Source organism: Lutra lutra, chromosome 9, assembly GCF_902655055.1.
Source record: "Lutra lutra chromosome 9, mLutLut1.2, whole genome shotgun sequence".
Lineage (NCBI taxonomy): Eukaryota > Metazoa > Chordata > Mammalia > Carnivora > Mustelidae > Lutra > Lutra lutra.
In genome coordinates, this window is record NC_062286.1 from 132,017,774 (window position 1) to 132,040,170 (window position 22,397).

The 22,397-nt window shown below is 44.1% G+C and overlaps 1 protein-coding gene across 1 annotated transcript in view; it reads left to right on the forward strand.

Annotated features, from left to right (window-relative positions):
* ARFGEF2 (ADP ribosylation factor guanine nucleotide exchange factor 2) overlaps positions 1-22,397 on the forward strand; it is a 103,832-nt gene that overhangs the window by 59,703 nt on the left and 21,732 nt on the right. The window contains exons 23-28 of the mRNA XM_047746019.1: positions 903-1,002; positions 6,201-6,241; positions 6,346-6,515; positions 12,677-12,828; positions 18,612-18,784; positions 21,588-21,748. Coding sequence (XP_047601975.1) covers positions 903-1,002; positions 6,201-6,241; positions 6,346-6,515; positions 12,677-12,828; positions 18,612-18,784; positions 21,588-21,748 — 797 coding nt within the window. The remainder of the gene's footprint in view (positions 1-902; positions 1,003-6,200; positions 6,242-6,345; positions 6,516-12,676; positions 12,829-18,611; positions 18,785-21,587; positions 21,749-22,397) is intronic.

Below are 22,397 nucleotides of genomic sequence, written 5' to 3' on the forward strand. Positions count from 1 at the left end.
TAAGTATATTGGGGGGAGAAGCCATTTACTTCAGAAAGGCTACCGCTTCAGTACCTAGTATTAGAGGAGTGGGGGTGTGTATCTCCAGATTTTGACAAGTAGACGCAGCGTCGCTTCCATGTTCGTTATCTGGAAGGTAGAATGGTTTCTCATTGAATCGAGAGGCTCCCGTCGGTGGGCTCTGACAGCAAATAAGACAAACAAATGTGCCTGGCCACATTCTAAGCACTTGGTTTACTCATTTTAACTCCTTTAATCCTCTTAATCATGCAGTGAGATTGGCACTGTTGTCATCCTCATCTTGTGAATGAAGAAGGTGACGCTGGGCTGAAGTGACTGCACTGCAGGAAGTGACAGGGGCAGGTTTCCAACCCAGGCTGTCTCAGGGCAGAGGGCAGGCTCCTAGGTCCCAGGGACACTGACTGGAATAGTACAGAGTCGCGGTTAAGAGCACAGACCGTGTGAAAGGGGGCGGCTGTACTAGCAGCTGCTGCTTAGGTCGCGTGCAGGGATGGCTAGAGTGAGGTCCTGGAAAGCGCATGGGACGCTGAACAGGTATCGGCCATCCCATCTTCTAGAAGCTCTAAGTTGGTGCTGCTTAATTGTGTATTTGTTCTCTTAAATGTAGGCATTTGACACTGTAAAAATGAGCAAGACTATTAAGAAAGGGAGGTGTTTGGTACAAGCAAGGGAGCTCGTATTTTAAGAATAAGGATGTATTTCAAGTGCCAAAGCCTACGTTTAATTTTATCCTGTCATCAGTTGAGGGTGTTTTTGTTGTGTTGTGTTGTGCCTGCAAACCATTGTCTTCCGGCTCTTGTCTCTGCATACTGATGCCACAGAATTCTTTGATCCAAGTCCTTGGCTGTGAAGCGATTCTGATCTCGCGCATTGTGTTTCAGGTAACTTGGTGAGCGGTGGAGTGGATAAAAGACAGATGGCCAGCTTCCAGGAATCCGTTGGCGAGACCAGCTCGCAGAGTGTGGTTGTAGCTGTAGACAGGTAATGACTTTGTTCTCCAGTGAAGCTGGACTGTCTGGGAGCTTGGCAGATCCTCTGTGTGGTTAATGGATTCTTAATCTGTTTGACTCTTGGAAGTGTTGTGAGCTCTAGATCACTCCAACTAGGAAGTGGCACACGTGATCCACAGCTACTAATAACCTTCATGTTCATTTGAATTCCTGACCTTTTTAAAAATAAGTGTTTTTGCTCGTTTTAGATTACCTTGTTTCCTCAGTAGAAATTACCTTCTAAAACATTTCAAGAAGGGTTTAAGATGTAAAGCCTGTGTATGAGTGAGAGGTGGCCACATTCATAGTTTGCATTTCTTTTTCCTTAGAACCTTTCCATGATACCTGTTTCCTTAAACTAAACATTCACAAGAAATAGAGGTATTCTTATTTAAAGACATTCATTAGATACCAGTATTTAAAATATGAATTTTCCAAAATGAACAAAGTACTGAAAAGTACCCTTCAGTAATCATGTACACTGCTGCTCATGTGGTTCATGACCTTTCCCACAGTACTAAATACAGGCAGTTTTATGGCGCCTGGGTGGTTCAGTCATTAAGCATCTGCATTTGGCTCCAGTCATGATCCCAGGGTCCTGGGATCGAGCCCCACATCGGGCTCCCTGCTCCGGGGGGAGCCTGCTTCTCCCTCTCCCATGCCCCTTGCTTGTGTTCCCTCTCTTACCATCTCTCTCTCCCTCTCTCTCTTTCTGTCAAATAAATAAATAAATAAAATCTTTAAAATGAGCTTTAAAAGTTAATAAATAATTATAGACATTGTTGAGATGATAGCAGTATAGAATTGGGGCATAATTTGTATTGTTCTCAGAACAGTCCTCTTCGTATTTTAAACTCTTTATCAGTGTATTTTGATTACCTTGTTCCTTTTGCTTCCCTGCTTCTCGCCAACAGAGGTACTTTCTGTAACATACTTTTGATGGGTTTTTCCTCACATTTTTCAGTTAGGTTTAGGCTAAAAGTACAAAATGTTTATTCCATTAACCACACTTCTTTCTTTCTTTTTTTTTTTTTAAGATTTTATTTAATTGACAGAGATCACAAGTAGGCAGAGAGGCAGGCAGAGAGAAAGGAGGAAGAAGGCTCCCTGCTGAGCAGAGAGCCTGATGCGGGGCTCGATCCCAGGACCCTGGGATCATGACCTGAGCCGAAGGCAGAGGCTTTAACCCACTGAGCCACCCAGGCGCCCCAAAGATTTTATTTACTTATTTGACAGAGATCACAGGCAGGCAGAGAGGCAGGCAGAAAGAGAGGAGGAAGTAGGCTCCCTACTGAGCAGAGAGCCCGATGGGGGACTCGATCCCAGGACCCTGGGATTATGACCTGAGCCGAAGGCAGAGGCTTAACCCACTGAGCCACCCAGGCGCCCCAACCACACTTATTTCTTTTCTGTTTCTCTGCCTTAGCCAGTTCATGGATACTATTATCCCAGCATCATTTTGTGTACCATTACATTTTTTTAAATTGAGATATAATTCATATACCAAAAGACTTATTCTTTTAAAATGTACAATTCAGGAGGTGCCTGCGTGGCTCAGCCAGTTAAGCGTCCAACTCTTGATTTCAGCTCAGGTCATGATCTCAGGGTCATAAGATCATGCTCGTAGGGAGTCTGCTTGAGATTCCTTCCCTCTGCCTCTCCTTTGCCCCTCCCTCCCCTCATGCATATGTGCTCTCTTGCATACACTTTCTCTCTCTCAAATAAATAAATCTTTATGTGTGTACAGTTCTGTGGGTTTTCGTATACTCAGAGTTGTGTGGTCAGCACCACTATCAAATTTCATGCTTGGTCTTAGCCAAAAGGCTGAGAAGCTATTCCATCACTGAATTTCTTAGCATTTTCAGCAACCTGTACTTATTATCAGTCACTGCCCATTTCCTCCCCTGCCGGTAATTGTGGCCACTAATCTTCATTCTCTCTGTATAGACTTGCCGATTCTGGGCGTTGTTGAATTGTCCATTTCTCCCTTGCGGTTTTATCTGTTGTGCCTTGTGATTTGGGGGCTTTCTTGTTAGGTGCATATGTATTTGTATGTTTTCTTGACAAATTAAACGTTTTATGTTATAAAATGTTCTTTCACTCTAGTAATGATTTTGCAATCTCTTGTCTTATATTGGTGCAACCACCCAGTTCTCTTTTGGTTACTTTTTGATAAGCTGTGTCTTTTTTATTCCTTAATTTTCAGCCTGTTTGTGTCTTCGAATCTAAAGCAAGTCTCTCTGGGGGCACCTGGCTGGTTTAGTCGGTAGAGCATGCTACTCTTGATCTCAGAGATATGAGTTCAAGCCCCACGTTGGGTGTAGAGCTTACTTTAAAAAAAAAAAAAAGTAATAATAATAATAAAGTGAGTTTCTAGACAACAGATGATTGGACCATGTTTATTTTAGTCCATCCATCAATCTCTTCCTTTGAATTAAAGTGTTTTATCTATTTAGATTTAATTATAAGTCAATTGTTGATGGGTAGAATTTAGATCCGTGCTTTTTCTTTTTTTATAAATATGTGTTGTGTCATTTTTTGTTTCTCCATTCCTTCAGTATCACTGCTTTCATTGGTGTTAAGAAATTTTCTAGTGTATTATTTTATTTTCCTTGTTTCTTTTACTGTGTTTTTTCAGAGTTTTTCTTACTGATTGCTTTGGGGATCATGATTAATAACATCTTAACTTTAACATTTGACTTTGAGTTAGCATCCACTTAACTTGAGTAGTATGAAACATCTTGGCTCCTATACAGCTCCATTCTCTGCCCTCTCCTTTCTGTTTCCATATAAGTTACATATTTATACATACCTGCCCATCAACACAGATTACTGACAATTACTTTTGCCATCCTCAAATCAGATAGATAAAAATGAATTACAAACAGAAAATACATAGTTCCCCAGGCATCTTTACCAGTGTTCTTTCTTTCTTCAGATACTTTTGACTTATTATCTTTCCTTTGATTTCAACCTGAAGAACTTAGTTTAATATTTCTTATAGGGCAGCTCAGTTAGCAATGAATTATCTCAGATTTTGTTTATCTCAGGATATTTTAGTTACTCCTTCATTTTTTGAAGGTTGGTTTTGGTACATAGAATTTTTGGTTTGTAGTCTTATTTCCGCACCTTGAATCTGATATCCCACTGCCTTTGACCTCTGTGGTTTGTAATGAGAAATCAACTGATAATTTTCTATAGGATCCCTTACACAGTGGTGAGTCTCTGCTTTTTTGCTGCTTCCAAGATTCTCTCACTCTGTGGCTTTCAACATTTTGATTATTATATGTCTGAGTGTTTGAGTTTATCTTACTGAAATTTGTTGAGCTTCTTAGATGTGTAGGTTGTTGTTTTTCACCAAATTTGGGGAGTTTTTAGCCATGATTTCTTCAAAAGTTCTTCTAGCCTCTTTCATCTTTTTTTAGGACTCCCTCTTATGTGTATGTCTGTGTACTTGGTAGTGTCTCACAGGTCTGTGACATTTTCTTCATTTCTTAAATATTCCTTTTTATTTCTGTTCCTCACACTGCATAATCTCATTTAACCCGTCTTCAAGTTCACTAATTCTTTTTTTTTTTTTTAATAAAATTTTTAAAAGATTTTATTTATGTATTTGACAGAGATCACAAGTAGGCAGAGAAGCAGGCAGGGGCGTGGGGGGCGGGCTGGGGTAAGCAGGCTCCCCGCCGAGCGAGAGCCCGATGCGGGGCTCGATCCCATGACCCTGTGGTCATGACCTGAGCTGAAGGCAGAGGCTTTAACCCACTGAGTCACCCAGGCGCCTCAAGTTCACTAATTCTTAGGTCTGCTCAGAACTGATGTTCAGCCCCTCCAGGAATTTTCCATTCCAGTTTTAGAGGTTTCAACTCTAGAATTCCTGATTTTTTTTTTAAGATTTTATTTATTTGACCAAGAGAGAAAGCACATAAGCAAGGGGAAGGGCAGAGGGAGAAGCAGGCTCCCCACTGAGCAAAGAGCCCAACACAGGACTTGATCTCAGGACTCTGAGGTCATGACCTGAGCTTAAGGCAGATGCTTAACAGACTGAGCTACCCAGGAGCCCCTATCACAGGAGGCTTTAAAAAGCTCTGCCATACACCTGGGTGGCTCAGTCCGTTAAGCATTTGCTTTCAGCTAAGGTCATGACCTCAGGGTCCTGGGATGGAGCCCCACATCAGGTTTCTTGCTCTGGGGACTCTCCTTCTCCTTCTGCCCCTCCCCCTGCTTTTGCGCTTTCTCTCTCTGTGTCAAATAAAGTCTGCTTCTCCCTCTCCCTCTGTGCGCTCTCTGTCCCTTTCCCTTGCTCTTCTCTCTCTCACTTTTTTCTTTTTCAAGTAAATAAATAAAATCTTTAAAAAGAATAAAAGCCTCCTGTGGGTGTCTCATTCCCAGCTTTTCCTTTAAGGTTTTTGGCCAGGTCCTTGCTTGTCCCGGTTATAACTGCCACCTCAGGTAGTGACTACAGGTTGCTTTTGACAAAAGCCCCAGGGAAAAGGCTGTTTGCACCAAAAGAGGTCTGAGTCAAAGACAAATCCTGAAAATGGGGGTTTCCAGGGTACTGCCAGGCAGGTCAAATAATGTCAGTTCTCTGAGTCTGGTGTTTTGGGGGAAATTCTAGGACTGTTCTCTTCTCTCCTATGGAGCTAGGTTACTGGTTTCACAGTTCCTGTGACTTCAAAGCTGTTGGTTTTCAGCCTTTCTGTGGAGCCGAGAAGACAGTAATGGAAGTAGGCTAGCCTAAAACACCATAATAGTCTCTATTTATACCAAGATTGAGCCTTTTTTCTTGAGCAAACATTTTTCCAGCCTTTGGTAATTTCCACAGTGTAGTCCTGAAAGAGAGTGGGTTTGGATAACTTTTTTTTTGCTAGGGTTTTTTTTTTTTTTTGTCTTATGGAGGAGCAGCTTTTTGGAGGTCCTCACTCTCCCACCCCCACTGTTTTGACAGCACATGATGTTATGTTTACTCTCCCTTCCTCCTTTGATGGGTCACTTTTTCTTTCTACCATTATAAGCATTTATGTTCCAGGTTCATTGACCAGTTTTGTACCTCTGATGCCTCAGTCATTTATTTTAGTGGAGGTTCCAGACCTGAAATGCTTCCTTTTTGCCTTTTCTTCAGTGTTTGAAAATGAAATGCAGCTTCCAAATCTAACTTTTATTTTATTGTGTCTGAAATTATCTTCCTAGAATTTTTACTGGATCTACCAGACTGGATGGAAATGCCATAGGTATGTATTTGTCACTCGCGTGTGACAACTACAGAATCCTCATGTTGTGGCTGTCTGGCCATTACTAATGAAGCCTCGCATGTGTTGTTGGGTCTGGCCTGTAGTTGACTTTGTCCGCTGGCTGTGCGCCGTGTCCATGGACGAGCTGGCTTCCCCGCACCACCCCCGCATGTTCAGCTTGCAGAAGATTGTGGAGATATCGTACTACAACATGAACCGGATCCGGCTGCAGTGGTCCCGGATATGGCATGTGATTGGAGATCACTTCAACAAGGTAACTCTTCAGATTCAAAAACCACTCTATCAGTGTCCAGAAAAAAGCAGGCAACTGTATTCAAAGAAGAAGTGAGAGAGTTTAGGCACTTAGACAGATTTCCCTGCTATCTAAAAGTAGGACATTGCTGTGAAACCTTTCATAAGCCGAAATGGTGTAAAGCAGAGAGGCAGTTACCATTAATTTCTATGGAAAAGTTGTTGAGCATTCCCACACCCCAAAAATAACCTCTCATAGGCTTTTCTGATACCTTAGGACAGACACCTCTTGCTGACAGTGCACAGAATTGAGATAAAGCCCAGATGCTCAGTGACACCGTTCAAAGCTCTGGTGGCTTAATGCTGAGATGCTGAGTGGAGTTCTTGGGGAAGGGGCTTGGCAGTGCCACTCTGGCTGCTGGGGCGCGTGCTGCCTCTGTAACAGCTTGCTGCAAAGCAAATGCTCGATGTTATTTTCACTTTTCTACCTTTTTTTGTAAAAGCAAAAATCCCCTTTGGATTTTTCTTTTTTGGTTAGTGAAAATAGATACTAAGGTAGATCTTTCATAAAAGTGAAGTGGTGGGGCACCTGGGTGGCTCAGCTGGTTAAGCATCTGCCTTCAGCTCAGGTCCTGATGTCCAGCTCCTGGGATCGAGCCTCACATTGGGCTCGCAGCTCAGCGGGGAGTCTCCCTCTGCCCCTCCATGTGCTTGTGCGCTCTCTGTTTCTCTCTCAAATGAATAAATAAAATCTTTTAAAAATATATAATAAATAAAAGCAAAATGGTGCATGGGTGCCTGGGTGGCACAGTCAGGTAGGTGTCCCAACTCTTTTTTTTTTTTTTTTTTAAAGATTTTATTTATCTGAGAGAGAGCATGAGAGGGGAGAAGGTCAGAGGGAGGAGCAGACTCCCCATGGAGCTGGGAGCCTGATGCGGGACTTGATCCCGGGACTCCAGGATCATGACCTGAGCCAAAGGCAGTCACTTAACCAACTGAGCCACCCAGGCACCCTAGTTGTCCAACTCTTAGTTTGAGGTCAGGTCATGATCTTGGAGTGGTAAGATTGAGCCCCACATCAGGCTTTGCACTCATTGGAAAGTCTGCTTGAGACTTTCTCTCTCCCTTTTCCTCTGCCCCTCTCCCCATCCTCAAGCGAATGAATAAGTCTTTAAAAAAAAAAAAAAGGCAAAGCTGTGCAATGTGACATTGCGAGAAGCAGAGGATTGTCATAATTTATTTTCCCTCTGGAGCATATTTACATACTGATAGGTAACTCGTGGAGTATGAAATTAAAATCTTAGTGGTATTAAAAATACTGTAATAGGGGCGCCTGGGTGGCTCAGTGGGTTAAGCCGCTGCCTTCGGCTCAGGTCATGATCCCAGGTCCTGGGTTCGAGCCCCACATCGGGCTTTCTGCTCAGCAGGGAGCCTGCTTCCTCCTCTCTCTCTGCCTGCCTCTCTGCCTACTTGTGATTTCTCTCTGTCAAATAAATAAATAAAATCTTTAAAAAAAAATTTAAAAAAAATACTGTAATATCCCATATGCAGGGGTGCCTGGGTGGCTCAGTCAAGCGTCTGCCTTCGGTTCATGTCATGATCTCAGGGCCCTGGGATCGAGCCCCCTGTGGGCTTCCCGCTTGGTGGGAGCCTACTTCTCCCTCTCTTACCCACCCTCACTTCCCCCTGCTGCTTGTGTTCCCTCTCTCGTTGTGTCTCTCTCTATCAAATAAATAAATAAAATCTTTTTTAAAAAATATACCCCGGGGCGCCTGGGTGGCTCTGTGGATTAAGCCTCAGCCTTCGGCTCAGCTCATGGTCTCAGGGTCCTGGGATCGAGCCTCGTATCGGGCTCTCTGCTCAGCAGGGAGCCTGCTTCCCCCTCTCTCTGCCTGCCTCTCTGCCTACTTGTGATCTCGCTCTCTGTGTCAAATAAATAAATAAAATCTTTTAAAAAATATATATCCCATAGTCAAGATTTAGGCTAACACCATGAAAATCATTATAGTCACTGCACAGACATTGGTGTTTGAATGCATGGCAGAATCCTCGAGTATCTTCTGAACGACCAAAGAGCAAGTTACGTTCTATGTAGTTTCACTGTTAATGTCACTGCTTCTTATATTCTGGCTTTTGTTGTTGCCATTCTGAAACCTTTGTTGAGAAAACTAGCTTTTATTTTGTTTTATTTTTTAAAGATTTGCTTACTTATTTGAGAGAGTGAGTGCACACACACAAGCTGAGGGAAGGGCAGAGGGGGAGAGACTCTCAAGTCGGCTCCCCACTGAGCATGGAGCCTGACGCGGGGCTCTGTCCCACAGCCCTGAGATCATGACCTGAGCCAAAGTCAAGAGTCAATGCTTAACCAACTCAGCCACCCAGGCATCCCTAGAAAACTAACATTAATTTTTACATCAGAAGCTAGAGATTTGTGTGTTCTAAAACTGACAACTACTGAAAGAAAACCAAACTACACTTGTTTCCCTCCACTAGAGGTTTCATCACATACATACAGGCACATCCACACATATATTAAACAACTTTTTTTTTTTAAGATTTTATTTATTTATTTGACACAGAGAGAGAGATAGCAAGAAAGGGAACACAAGCAGGGGAAGTGGGAGAGAGAGAAGTGGGAGAGAGAGAAGAAGCAGAGCAGGGAGCCCAATGCGGGACTCGATCCAGGGACCCCAGGATCATGACCTGAGCCGAAGGCAGTGGCTTAACCAACTGAGCCACCCAGGTGCCCCTTAACAAATTTTTAAAAATCAGAACACGTATGTAGTGTCTCTGTGTGTGTGTGTGTGTGTGTGTGTGTGTGTGTGTGTGTGTCTGTGTGTGTGTGTATGCATCTGAGATGCCATTAACTTCTTAAAGGAAAAGTAATAGCTCAATAGCACTGTTTCCTACCAAAATATATTCCATTATTTTCAAAGCAATTTTCTCACTCCTGGAGATGAAGAATTATAATATAGATGCTTAGAAGTACTCTGAGTAAAAAACAGCTAATCCAAAAGAGAATTGCGCTCCCTCCATTGAATGGAAGAAACATACAAAAAGAAGCAGGTGACCCTTTCATCTGAACCCTCAGGGAAGACACAGCCACGAGAGCCTGCACATGACCCAGACCCACTGTTTGCTGAGTGAGTGGTAGCACCGTCATCAGGCATCAACCAGCAGTCAGCAATCATCTTGCTATTCTGGGTAAACAACTTCTTAGTGGACCAGTCAACTTAACTGGTGTGAAATTACTTGAGAGAGGGAATGCGAACCATTATCGTCACTGTGCCTTACCTTGTATTCTCGCCCAAGGCCAGGACCACTAAGCTGGAGCAAACGTTGCTCACTTATTCCATGAAACCTTGCCACTAGCAGCCGTGGGATTCTTTTTTCTCTCAGAAGTAATAATCCAAAAGTGTTTCAGTAAACCTTTCCCAGCTTTTCTAGAGTCTAGATTTCATGTTCCATGGGCCTTCTTCAGTAGAGAACATCAGTTTGAACAAGTCCACTTTTCCCACCTGCAGTTCTGTTGCTAAGGCTCATTAGGTGCCAGTTCTCGGTCACCTGCAGACCACTTACGGGCAGCTCGGGATGTAGGCTGACATAGTGATGAGACAGTCTATGGCTATCACCTTCATTACCATTGTCCCTTCCATCTCATCAGATCCATTAAGCACAAAGTTATGGAAAACTCATTTGCTCCCTCCGGGGCTCTTCATTCTTTCTACCACCCCAGGAAGATGTTCTGCTTCCCCTCGGGAACTGCAGCACAGAAGAATCTCGTAGGTTTGAAGAAATGGGTGGCTGAAGACAGCTGTAACTTAGCTCTTGGCATTCTGGCAGAGTCTTGGAAACAGTTTCCATGTTTCTCTTCTAAATTAGGACATCTGTGTGTCCTGGGGTGTGCGGAGCTGCACAGTAAGCCCTGGAGTGGTATTCCTGCTGCGGGATTTCCTGAATCCTGATGTTGAGGAGAGGAATATTCTTTTTATTACTATTTACTCTAATGAATATGACATAAACACCTTTTTAAAAAGTACTGCTAAAGCCACGTTTGACCATCACCACTTCCTTTTAAACCCTCCCCAAACTAATTATACCAGTTTGGTATATATCTTCCCAGACATTTTTCTATGGACGTTTATATGTATATATTCATAGAAATACAAATAATATTGTCTTGGTTTCTTTTGCTTTTTTGAAAAAATATAACTAGTATCACATATATCATTTTATTACTTGCTTCCTCCACTTAGCAAGGAATCTTAAACTTTTAACTACGTTATTAGTATGTATGAATTTATTCCTTTTTAAATTGTGGTAAAATACACATAAAATTTTTCATTTTAACCATTTATAAATGTATAGTTTATTAACGTTAAGTACGTTCACATTTTGTGCAACAAATCTGGTGCTCTTTTCTCATCTTGAAAAACTGAGACTCTAAACCCATTAAATACTAGCTTTCCATTCCTTCCTCACCCAGACCCTGGTAACCACCATTCTGCTTTCTGTCTCTATGATTTTGACTACTCTAGCTACCTCATAGAACTGGAATCAGACAGTATTTGTCCTTTTGTGACTGTTTCTTTCACTTGGGATCATGTCCTTAAGGTTCATCCATGTTGTAGCATGTGATAGGATTTTCTTGTTCTTCTTCTCCTTCTTCTCCTCCTTCTCCTCCTTCTCCTTCTTCTTCTTCTTCTTCTTCCTCTTCTTTTTTTAAAGGCTGGACATACTTCTTTTTAACTGCCAAATGTTAACTCCATGCCTGTGAACATACCATTATGTAACCATTTCCTATTGATGTTTCCAATTTTTACTGCAACATTACTTCCATTAAAAATAAAACCTTTTCAGGTCAGACCACATGCCAGGGAAGTGTCTTTCTTGGAGCTGGCTACTGCAAGATGCCCCAGATCCTTTGGCAGGGGTTCTGGTAGGAAACATCCCCTTGCTCTGCTTGAAGGAGTCTTCTTAAGGGAAAAGTCTGAGAAGCAACTACCAAATATATACCCATAACACCAGTCTCTAAAAGTAGGTAAACTATAGACAAGTACAATTTTAAGGAGATTTAAAAAACCTCAATATTTGTGCTGAATTTTTTGAGGCCGATGACACTCACTTATAACCATTTGCTTCAGGTGACAGATCTGGGCAAGTATGCAAAGGCTTTACAGAGGGGCACCTGGGTGGCTCAGTCCTTAAGCATCTGCCTTCAACTCAAGTCATGATCTCAGGGTCCTGAGATCGGGCCCCACATAGGGCTCCCTGCTCAGCAGGGACCCTACTTCTCCCTTTTCCTCTCCCCCTGCTTGTGTTCCCTCTGTCACTGTCTCTCTCTCTCAAATAAATAAATAAAATCTTTAAAAAGAAAAGGCTTTACAGAGACTTTAAAGTCTTTTGACCTCTCGTATAATCAGATAAAATTAATTAGAGCACAACATAGGGAATTGTTTAATAGACACAGAGTTTCAGCTTTGCTGGAGTTCTGGAGATGTGGTGCCCAGCAGTGAGGACGTCCTTACCACAACTGAACTGTACACTTCAACATGGTTAAGATCGTAACTTTTGTGTTTTATGTGTATTTTGCCACAATCTTTAAAAAATTAAATAGCACATTTGAAAGCACTTCTAATTAAATGTGCAGTACTGATCTTGCATCATTTTTTTAAAAGATTTTATTTATTTATTTATTTATTTGACACAGAGAGAGAGAGAGAGAGAGATCACAAGTAGGCAGAGAGTCAGGTAGAGGGAGGGGGGAAGGAGGCTCCCCACCAAGCTGAGAGCCCAGATGGGGCTCGATCCCAGGACCCTGAGATCATGACCCGAGCTGAAGGCAGAGGCTTAACCCACTGAGCCACCCATCTTGCATCATTAAACGTAAAACAGAATTGCCCAGGGGCGCCTGGGATTGAGTCCCACATCGGGCTCTCAGCTCAGCGGGGAGCCTGCTTCCCTCTCCCTCTCTCTCTGCCTGCCTCTCTGCCTACTTGTGATCTCTGTCAAATAAACAAATAAAAGCTTTAAAAAAAAAAAAAAAGAAACACCTTTCTCCTTAGGTATGCTTTTTCCAGAGCATTTGTTTTGAAGGCAGGCTGTCTGTCTGTGGCCCCCAGAACCCCACCTCTGCCACTCTTGTACTGTGCCTCTCTCACCTCGCCTCCCATTCCTGCTCAGGTTGGCTGTAACCCCAACGAAGACGTGGCGATCTTCGCTGTTGACTCCTTAAGGCAACTCTCTATGAAGTTTCTCGAGAAGGGAGAATTAGCCAACTTCCGTTTCCAGAAAGATTTTCTGAGGCCCTTTGAGCATATCATGAAGAAAAACAGGTATGTGCATTGTCATATTCCCCACTGGTGGCCTAAACAGACCTCCTGACACTAATCACGCAGTTGGTATTTTCTTCCTTTGTTGATGGAAATAGGTAAGATGAGCAGACTGTGATTCACATGTATCTTTTCTAAGTACATCACTGAGATCTGTGTGTGACCATTCCCGGAAGGACAGATGACACCACAACTAGTGGAAATGTGCCATGCATTCTCACTGGGGTGGGCGCTGACATTGTTCAGAGAAAGAGCCATTGCCGAGGCATCCTAAAACAGGGCCAAGAATTATATGACCCAGTAAGGGGTTGGTCTCGTAAACCGAAGAATTATGTGACCCATCGTTTCTGCCCCAAGAGGGTGATAGAAAAGATGGGGACAACTGTCCCTCTGAAGCACTCACCATGTTCCTGCATTCACTTGGCCTATATCCTTGCAGCCTGCCAGCAGCCAGTGCCCTTCTGGGTGCTGACTAGACAGCACTAAAGAAAACAGTCAAAAATTCCTGTTTTCGTCTGGCTCTGATTTAATCATCGGGGCAGCTGCGTATGTGGGTGTTCATTTCCATATCCTCTTTACTTTTGTGTGTGTTTGAAGTTTGCCATAATGAAATTGGACAGTAAATCCTTGTTTAGAGGCCCTGGGTGGCTCAGTCAGTGAAGCATCTGCCTTTGGCTCGGGTCATGATCCTGGGGTCCTGGGATGGATTCCCGTGTCGGGCTCCCTGCTCAGAGGAGATCCTGCTTCTCCCTCTGCTGTTCTCCCTGCTTGTGCGCTCTCTCTGTCTGTCAAGTAAATAAGTAAAATCTAAAAAAAAAAAAAAAACAAAACCAAAACACCTTGTTTATATTCTAGTGAGATAAACAAGTAAATAAATGTTTAAATCAAGGCTTTGTATAGGACAGTCAACCAAGATGCATTGGGTAAGTTGACCCTTAAGCAAAGTGAGGAACCAGCCAGGAGTGGCTCTACGTGGTCTTGGGAAGAGTGTTGGGAGCGGAGGGAAGAGCAAGAACAGAAGCCCTGAAGTCCAGTGTCCTTAGCATCACCAGGAGGAGCAAGGCGGCCAGGCTGGGTGGGCAGAGTAAACAAGGCAGGAAGTCCTGGTGGGTGAAGCCCTCGTGGCGGAGGAGCTGTCAGCCTTTGTCAGCACTTGGGTTTGTTCTCTATGAAAGACACAAGCCACTGGAGGCTTTGAGCAGAGAAGCGAAATGGTCTGACGTGTGTTACGGGATCATCCTGCATTTGCCTGTGGAGAATGAAAAGCCGCCATCATTGTTCAGATTTGCACCACGGGGATGAGGTGCCATGCGATTGGATTCTGCGTACATTCTGAATGGAAAGCCTACACCGTGTGCTGAGGAATTAGCTGTGGGGCGTAAAAGGAGGAAATGTCAAGGATGGCTTTCAGGTGTCTGTCCCCACCACTAAAATGTGTCCATGAGATCTGCTTAGATTGCTGTGTGTGTTTTGGGTGGATTTTTTATGTGTGTGTTTGTTTGTTTTTTTAAAGAAAATGAAAGCTTATGAATTCAAAGGCCATAACCAAGGTGGGTCGTTTGGGGTAACAAAAACAGCAGCAGAAAAGTCTTCCTGATAGTCTCTCTCTCTCTGTTTTTCTCTTACTGCTCATTTTAAGACAAAGCCCATTCCAGAATTTGGCATCACCCCGATTTTATTTTATTTTTACTTTTTTTTTTTTTTACTTTTTTTTTTTTTTTTACTTTTTTTTTTTTTAAGATTTTATTCATTCATTTGACAGCGAGAGATCACAAGTAGACGGAGAGGCAGGCAGAGAGAGAGAGAGGGAAGCAGGCCTCTTGCTGAGCAGAGAGCCCGATGTGGGACTCGATCCCAGGACCCCGAGATCATGACCCAAGCCGAAGGCAGCGGCTTAACCCACTGAGCCACCCAGGCGCCCCAGAAGAGGAAACAGGCTCCCCACTGAGTGGAGAGCCCGATGTGGGGCTCGATCCCAGCACTGTGGGATCATGACCTGAGCCGAAGGCAGAGGCTTTAACCCACTGAGCCACCCAGGCGCCTATTTTTACTTATTTATTTTAGAGAGAGCAGGAGGCAGAGAGGAAAGAGAGACTCCTAAGCAGACCCCATCCCCAGCAAGGAGCCCAACATGGGACTTGATCTCATGACCCTGAGATCATGACCTGAGCTGAAATCAAGAGTCAAATGATCAACTGACAGGGCCACCCAGGCACCCTTCACCTCTGATTTTAATGTATGCACAGAAATACCCTCCTACCTTTGGGGACACTGCTGGGAGTGCTGAGGAGATGGAAGCCTGGCGTGGCAGCCTGCCTGCTTGGGTGGTGCCGCTGATGGCCAGAATCCCAGCCAGCATTTGAAAAGAGACAGTGAGTTTGGAATTAGGCATTGCCAGTCACTGTCCGACGCTGTTGATGGAACTCTAACTTGCTATAACATTTTCAAAAGCATCTGGGCAGTGTGCAAGAACCTTAACATTTCTCTGCCTTTTGACTCACTAATTCTACACTTATGTAACTCTTCTAAGGAATTAACTTTGAAATACAAGACATTGTAAATCACAAAAAGTAATTAAAAAAAAAACAGCTAACACCTAAATACAAAAGTGTAAACTCAGTGTTGGTACAGCCACAACATGGAATATTGTGCAGCTGTTAAAGATGTTTACAGTGTTTGTTACACGGGAAATACTTAATGCTTTAGTCAAAAGGTCAGGTTATGGAATTGGACAGTGTAATAAGGACAGTTTTATCAATCTCTCCATGTGAAATATCATACTGTCACAAAATGGAATTTTTTTGTTTCATTACATACATGTTTTCTACATTTTCTGAAATGTTTGTTGTCATCACATATTACTGTTAATAATCAGGCAAAAAGCATCTTGATTTATTATTATAATTTTTTTTAGTAAACTTCCCTTTTTTAATATTTTATTTGAGAGAGAGTGAGAGTGAGAGAGCACAAGCAGGGGAAGGGGCAGAGGGAGAAGCAGGCTCACCACTGAGCAGGGGGCCCGATGCAGGGCTCGATCTCAGGACTCCGGGATCATGACCTGAGCCGAAGACAGGACCCTTAACCGACTGAGCCACCCAGGTGCCCCTTATTATTATCTTTTTTTTTACACAGGGCATGAACTCATGACCCTGAGATCAAGAGTTGGACACTTAACTGACTGAGCGATCCAGACACCCCAAAAAGCATTTTTTTTTTAAATATTTTGTTTATTTGTGTGTGTGAGAGAGAGAACGTGTGTGATCAGGGAGAAGAGCATAGGGAGAGGGACAGACAGACTCCATGCTGAGCATAGAGCCCAACACGGGGCTCAGTCTCACAACCCCAAGGTCAAGAGTTGGATGCTTAACTGACTGACCCAACCAGGCACCCCCTGAAAAGCATTTTTAAAAAGTACATGTAGAGGGGTACCTGGGTGGCTCAGCTGGTTGAGCACCGACTCTTGATTTCAGCATCTGACTCTAGGTCTCGTAGGATGCAGGATCATGAGACTGAGCCCAGCACCGGGCTCCACACTTAGTGAGGAGTCTGCTTGAGATTCTCTCTCTCCCTCTCCCTCTCCCCGCCCCACTCGTGTTCTTCCCCCATCCACCACCTCAAATCTTTAAAAAGTACATGTAGTTCTTCCCAGTGAGCTGCTTTTCTTCCCGATGGGGGATGCAATCATGAATTCAATCTTATTATGTACTGAAGTCACCTCGGTATGTAGTCACTCCTTTGTTACCTATGGGTGACGTATTTGCTTTGTGGACTCTTAGCTATGTTTTAACTCTTTTGACTTTCTCCTGGTCTTCCCTAAATGACCTATTATCAGTTAGTGTGGATCCCACAGATGAAAATGAATGTTACCCTAAGCCAGATAAAATTTGCAAATCAAGTTTGCAATCCCAAAGCCACGCTAATGGGTTTCAAAGCTAGTGATGTGTGGAAGAGAGGTTTGTGTAGCCTTGCTGCTTGTTGTTTGTATGATAATAGTGCCCACCCCGTGACTGCGTATGTCTTAATAGGTTGCAAGACATACGTGCTAACCTTTTGCAAATATCCAAGTAACACTGTGTTGGACCTTGTGGCTGCTTCAGAAAATGAGCCATTTTTTGGTTATCAGGTTTGGTTTTGTAATGATTAAATTTAAAATTTTGCATCTGAAATTAACATGTGTATATTCCCATCCATTTATATGTGTTTATCCTACACATATATCCCTGCCTAAAAATCCAAGAAGATAGGCACCAAGAATTTAGGAATAGTCATCTCTGAGGACTCAAAATTATGAGTATCATCAGTGTAAAGGTTTTCAGCCCAAAAAACTGACCAACGGTGCCTTGAACCACAAGGCTGTGTATTGTTTACGTAACAAGTCAGAGGCGGCGGACCCAACTTTGGTTCCATAGCCCAAATTGTCATTGAGGATGCAGCTTCTTTCTTTTTGCTTTTTTTTTTAAAAGATTTTATTTATTTATTTATTTATTTATTTGAGAGAGAGAGCGGGGGAGGGGTGGAGGCAGAGGGAGAAGCCGACTCTCTGCTGAGCAGGAAACCCCATGAGGGACTTGCTCCCAGGACCCTGGGATCATGACCCAGGCCGAAGGCAGACGCTTCACCAGCTGAGCCATCTAGACACGCAAGGACCCAGCTTCTTTCTGTTCCTTGTTTGTCCATCCACAGGATCACTTTTTATCTTTGACAAAGCCTGTTGTTTTGTGATGCTGAACAGAGGCTCTAGCTCCAGGCATCATACTGTGTTCAAAAGCGGGCAGAGCCTACCATGTGTATTCTTTATAAGACAAAAAACTATAGTAGAAACCCCTCCCCTTCACATTCCCCCATATTTTCCTCTTACGAGTCATTAGAACAGGTTATGTAGCTCCCTTGGCTACAAGGGAGACTGGGGCATGGCGGACCTGGCACATGAGACAAGATTGTCATGTTGTCTTGTCCTGGTCATGACTGACTCCCTGAGGTCAGGCATGTTGCTGCCTGCATGAAATCAGAATTCTCTTTTTTTTTTTTTTTGAAATCAGAGTTCTCTTATCAAGGAGGTGGGAGGTTGGTGCTGGGAAAGCATCTGACTGTCTGCCCAGTGATTGTCTTAATGTTTTTTTGTTGTTGTATCTAGTTTAATTTTTTTTTTAGTGAATGTGGATTACTATGTAAAATCTGCTTTTAAAAATGCATTTTTTGTCGGGGGGAGGGCATCTGCGTGGCTCAGTTAAGCATCCCACCATTGATCTCAGCTCAGGTCTTTGCCTCAAGCTCATGAGTTCAAGCCCCATGTCCAGCTCCAAAAAAGTAAAATAAAAATAGAAGAATAAAAATGAGGTTTTTCCGGGGCTCCTGGGTGGCTCAGTGGGTTAAAGCCTCTGCCTTCAGCTCAGGTCATGATCCCGGGGTCCTGGGATTGAGCCCCACATTGGGCTCTCTGCTCCCCGGGGAGCCTGCTTTCTCCTCTCTCTCTGGCTGCTTGTGATCTCTGTCTGTCAAATAAATAAATAAAATCTTTAAAAAAAATGAGGATTTTCTTTTTAAGACTTTATTTATTTGACAGAGAGACAGAGATCACAAGTAGGCAGAGAGGCAGGCAGAGGGGGAGGGGGAAGCAGGCCCCATGCGGGGCTCGATCCCAGGACCCTGAGTTCATGACCTGAGCCGAAGGCAGAGGCTCAACCCACCGAGACACTCAGGTGCCCCAAAAATGCAGGTTTTTCCATGTTCATTTCTCTTTCTCCATTCAGAGTACAAATGACATGGCTGCCCCCTTCTTTCCTTAGGTCTCCGACCATCCGGGACATGGTGATCCGCTGTGTTGCGCAGATGGTGAACTCCCAAGCAGCCAACATCCGCTCGGGCTGGAAGAACATCTTTGCTGTGTTCCACCAGGCAGCCTCAGATCACGACGGGAACATTGTGGAGCTGGCCTTCCAAACCACGGGCCACATCGTCAGTAAGTGGCTCTAATGTCGCACTTGCAAACCTAGAAGGGTGACCACTTATTTCCTGTTTTACTCCGCAAAGAGGCTTCCTTGTTTCAGGTCTACTTTGATATGATAACGTGCCAGGAGGTGTTCTGAGCTCTTAACATGTGCTTAGACATGTGCACAGAAACCCTGTGAAGGAAGCACAGTCGATTCTCATTATTCGCAACCACAAAACCAGTGCTCCCGGCGCTTTCTTGGTTGTTTGTGGACATGTGTGTGTGCATTTAGCGGGGCCGTACTTGAGTCATCCAGGCAATGTGTTCCCAGCCCAGGCTAACAAGGCAACTCTCTGCCTTCTGATTTCAGCTCTCTCACTATAAATAAGTAAATGTCCTTTCCATGGTTTACTTACTGCCACCATCTTTTTGTTGGTCCCATTTTAAATGGCCCTGAAGGGGGCACCTGGGTAGCTCAGTCGGTTAAGCATCTGCCTTCAGCTCAGGTCGTGATCTCAGGGTCCTGGGAACAAGTGCCACACCAGGCTCCCACTGTGTCTGCCTCTGTCTCTCATGAATAAATAATTGAAATCTTAAAAAATACATAGGATGCCTGGGGGCTCAGTCATTAAGCATCTGCCTTCAGCTCTGGTCGTGATCCCAGGGTCCTGGGATCGAGCCCCGCATCAGGCTCCCTGCTCAGCTCAGCAGAGAGCCTGCTTCTCCCTCTCCCTCTCCCTCTCCCCCTGCTTATATTCCCTCTCTCGCTGTCTCTCTCTATATGTCAAATAAATAATAAAATCTTTAAAGCAAAAATGAATAAATAGCCCTGGAGCACAGTGCTAGAGTGCTATCTGGTGTCCCTGAGCGCAGGAAGGCTGTGATGTGCCTTATAGAGAAAATGTATGTTTTCGATAAGCTTCATTCAAGCTTGAATTAAAGTGCTGTTGGCCAAAAGTTCAGTGTTGAACCCAATACTATGTCTTATGTGTGTTGAAACACACATGAAACAAGGTTCTGCATTGATTGGTTGCTTAAAACATGGTGACCGGAGGCTCACAGAACCTACCTCCACACCTTCCCTGGGAGCAGTGGCTCTTCCCCGTGGGCGTGGTCAGTGTTCAGTCGACTTACAGAACACAACTACCATGAGTAACGAGAATTGGCTATGCCAATACTCTCTGCAGTTGACCAGAGAGGAAACTGAGGGACCGAAAAGTAAAGTAGAATAACTTGCCTGAGGTCACACAGCTAGGAAGTAGTGAGGCAGGGTTCACTCCCAGACAGGCCAGCCCAGAGTTGGCGCCATGTCTCTCTCTTCTGGACTGACCAGACAGCCCTGGTCCTGCCTGTCATCACACCACAGGCTGTTTACTCGTCTTGGCCTTTGTAACGGTGAGAAAGCATCAGATTAGCTTTAATCTTTTTTGAGATTTTAACTCTTTTTTTTTTTTTTTTTACGTTTCATTTATTTATTTATTTATTTGTCAGAAAGAGAGAGAGAGCCCAAGCAGGCAGAGCGGCAGGCAGAGGCAGAGAGAGAAGCAGACTCCCCGATGAGCAAGGAGCCCAAGGTGGGACTCGATCCCAGAACCCTGGGATCATGACCTGAGCCGAAGGCAGCAGCTTAACCAACTGAGCCACCCAGGCGTCCCGAGATCTTTTAACTCTTTTTTTTTTTTTTAAGATTTTATTTATTTATTAGACAGAGGTCACAAGTAGGCAGAGAGGCAGGCAGAGAGAAAGGAAAGGAAGCAGGCTCCCTGCTGAGCAGACAGCCTGATGTGGGGCTCGATCCCAGGACGCTGGGATCATGACCTGAGCCGAAGGCAGAGGCTTTAACCCACTGAGCCACCCAGGCGCCCTGAGATCTTTTAACTCTTAAGAAGCTTCTTGCTACTTATATTTTGTCTTAGGTGATGTTCATAGGATTTTAGAAGACCTTAGACTTCTGAATTCCCTTTCACCCTTAGCTCATTGACCTTCTTTATTTCCCTTTGTCTTCACAGCATTCCACCCGGGTAACATGCAGTGTGGTCCTGGGATAGGGACAGCCAGGGAGTTAAAGGAGAGTGCTCAGGGTCACTGAACCAGGGCTAGAGCTTCCATCAGGCAGACCACTGAGGGCCAACTTCACACACAGATCAGTGTTTATTCTACCCATTTCCTCCAGCTCCACCCTAAAATAGCTGAAGTTGAAACGGACACCTTGGCATCCTGGTGAAACTTGATTTTCTTGTGGCTTGTCCTCTCTCACTTCCTTGGGGACACTTGATAGGGCCTCTTCAGAGAGTCCTTCTCTGACCCCCAGCCTAAGCAGCCCCTGCTGCCTTCTTTCCTCTCACCCAGCACTCACCCAACCTCAGATTATTTTATATTTTATATAAGTATTGGCTTAGGCGATTATTGTCTGTCTTGCCCATTGGAGCACGAGTATCATGAAGCAGGAAATTTCATTGGTTACCTCTGTCCCCAGGGCCCACAACTGTGCTTCGCTCATAGTTGGCACTCAGTAAATGTTTGATGGCTGGCTGGTTGGCTGGCTGGCTGGCTGGCTGGATGAATGAGTGAATGAGTGAATAAATGAATGAATGAGTGAATGAGTGAGTGAGTGAGTGAAAGTACTGGAGCTCAGGAACCAGTTTAGCCCAGGCAGTGCCCAATCGATTCATTCTTGAATCGATTTCCTGAACAATTGAATGAGAAATGCTGTCTCCTAGAGATAGTGACATGCTTTTCTTAGATTTTCACAGTAGTCCCCTCAGGGTGGGAGGTGTAGGATCCCCATTTGTAAGTCTCTGGTCTTATGAAAAACATGGCTTTGTTTCCGCAGCAACTATCTTCCAGCACCATTTCCCTGCAGCCATCGATTCCTTTCAGGACGCTGTGAAGTGCTTGTCGGAGTTTGCCTGCAACGCGGCCTTCCCCGACACGAGCATGGAGGCCATCCGGCTCATCCGCTTCTGTGGGAAATACGTCTCCGAGAGGCCTCGGGTACGTCACTTCCTCTCCTCCCTCCTGGGCACTGAGGAGAAAAGGAATCGCAAAGAGTGTTCCCCACTACACTTTTAGAAATGCATGTTTGCCCTAAACTGGGCATTCACTTCAAAATGCTGCCTGTTACTGCGGTTCTACCCCTTCTCTCGTTTTGCATGTATGAAATTACTTCTTTTACTCCTACTGAACTTCTACCTAGTGTTCTGTCAACTGGTTTTATAGAAGATGATAGTATTTAGCTTTGAATTGTGGCAAAGCTGAAGAAGCTAGACGTTTCTGTTTAAAAGGAAGCAAACCTCCCTCTTAAGGAAATGAGATTTTACCATTGTGACATGGCTGAGAAATTACATTTTTAAAAATCACCTTTTGTTTTCTCCCAGAAATGTTTGGGGCTTTTATGTCTCACCTTTCCGAAGAGGCCCGCTTGGTTTAAATAGCAGTCTCAGACACTGAAATTGGCACATCTAAACTATGATACAGATCCCTCCTTCAGACCTCTTCTGTGTATCGATGTGTTTAGTTTCCACCTATGAGATTGGCAATTATGTCCCCGTTGTACCGGGGGCATTGACAGAGGCTCAGAGAGAAATTGCCTAATGTTGGGTAACCAGGGCTAATAAATTTCATTAAACAGACAGTACCTCAC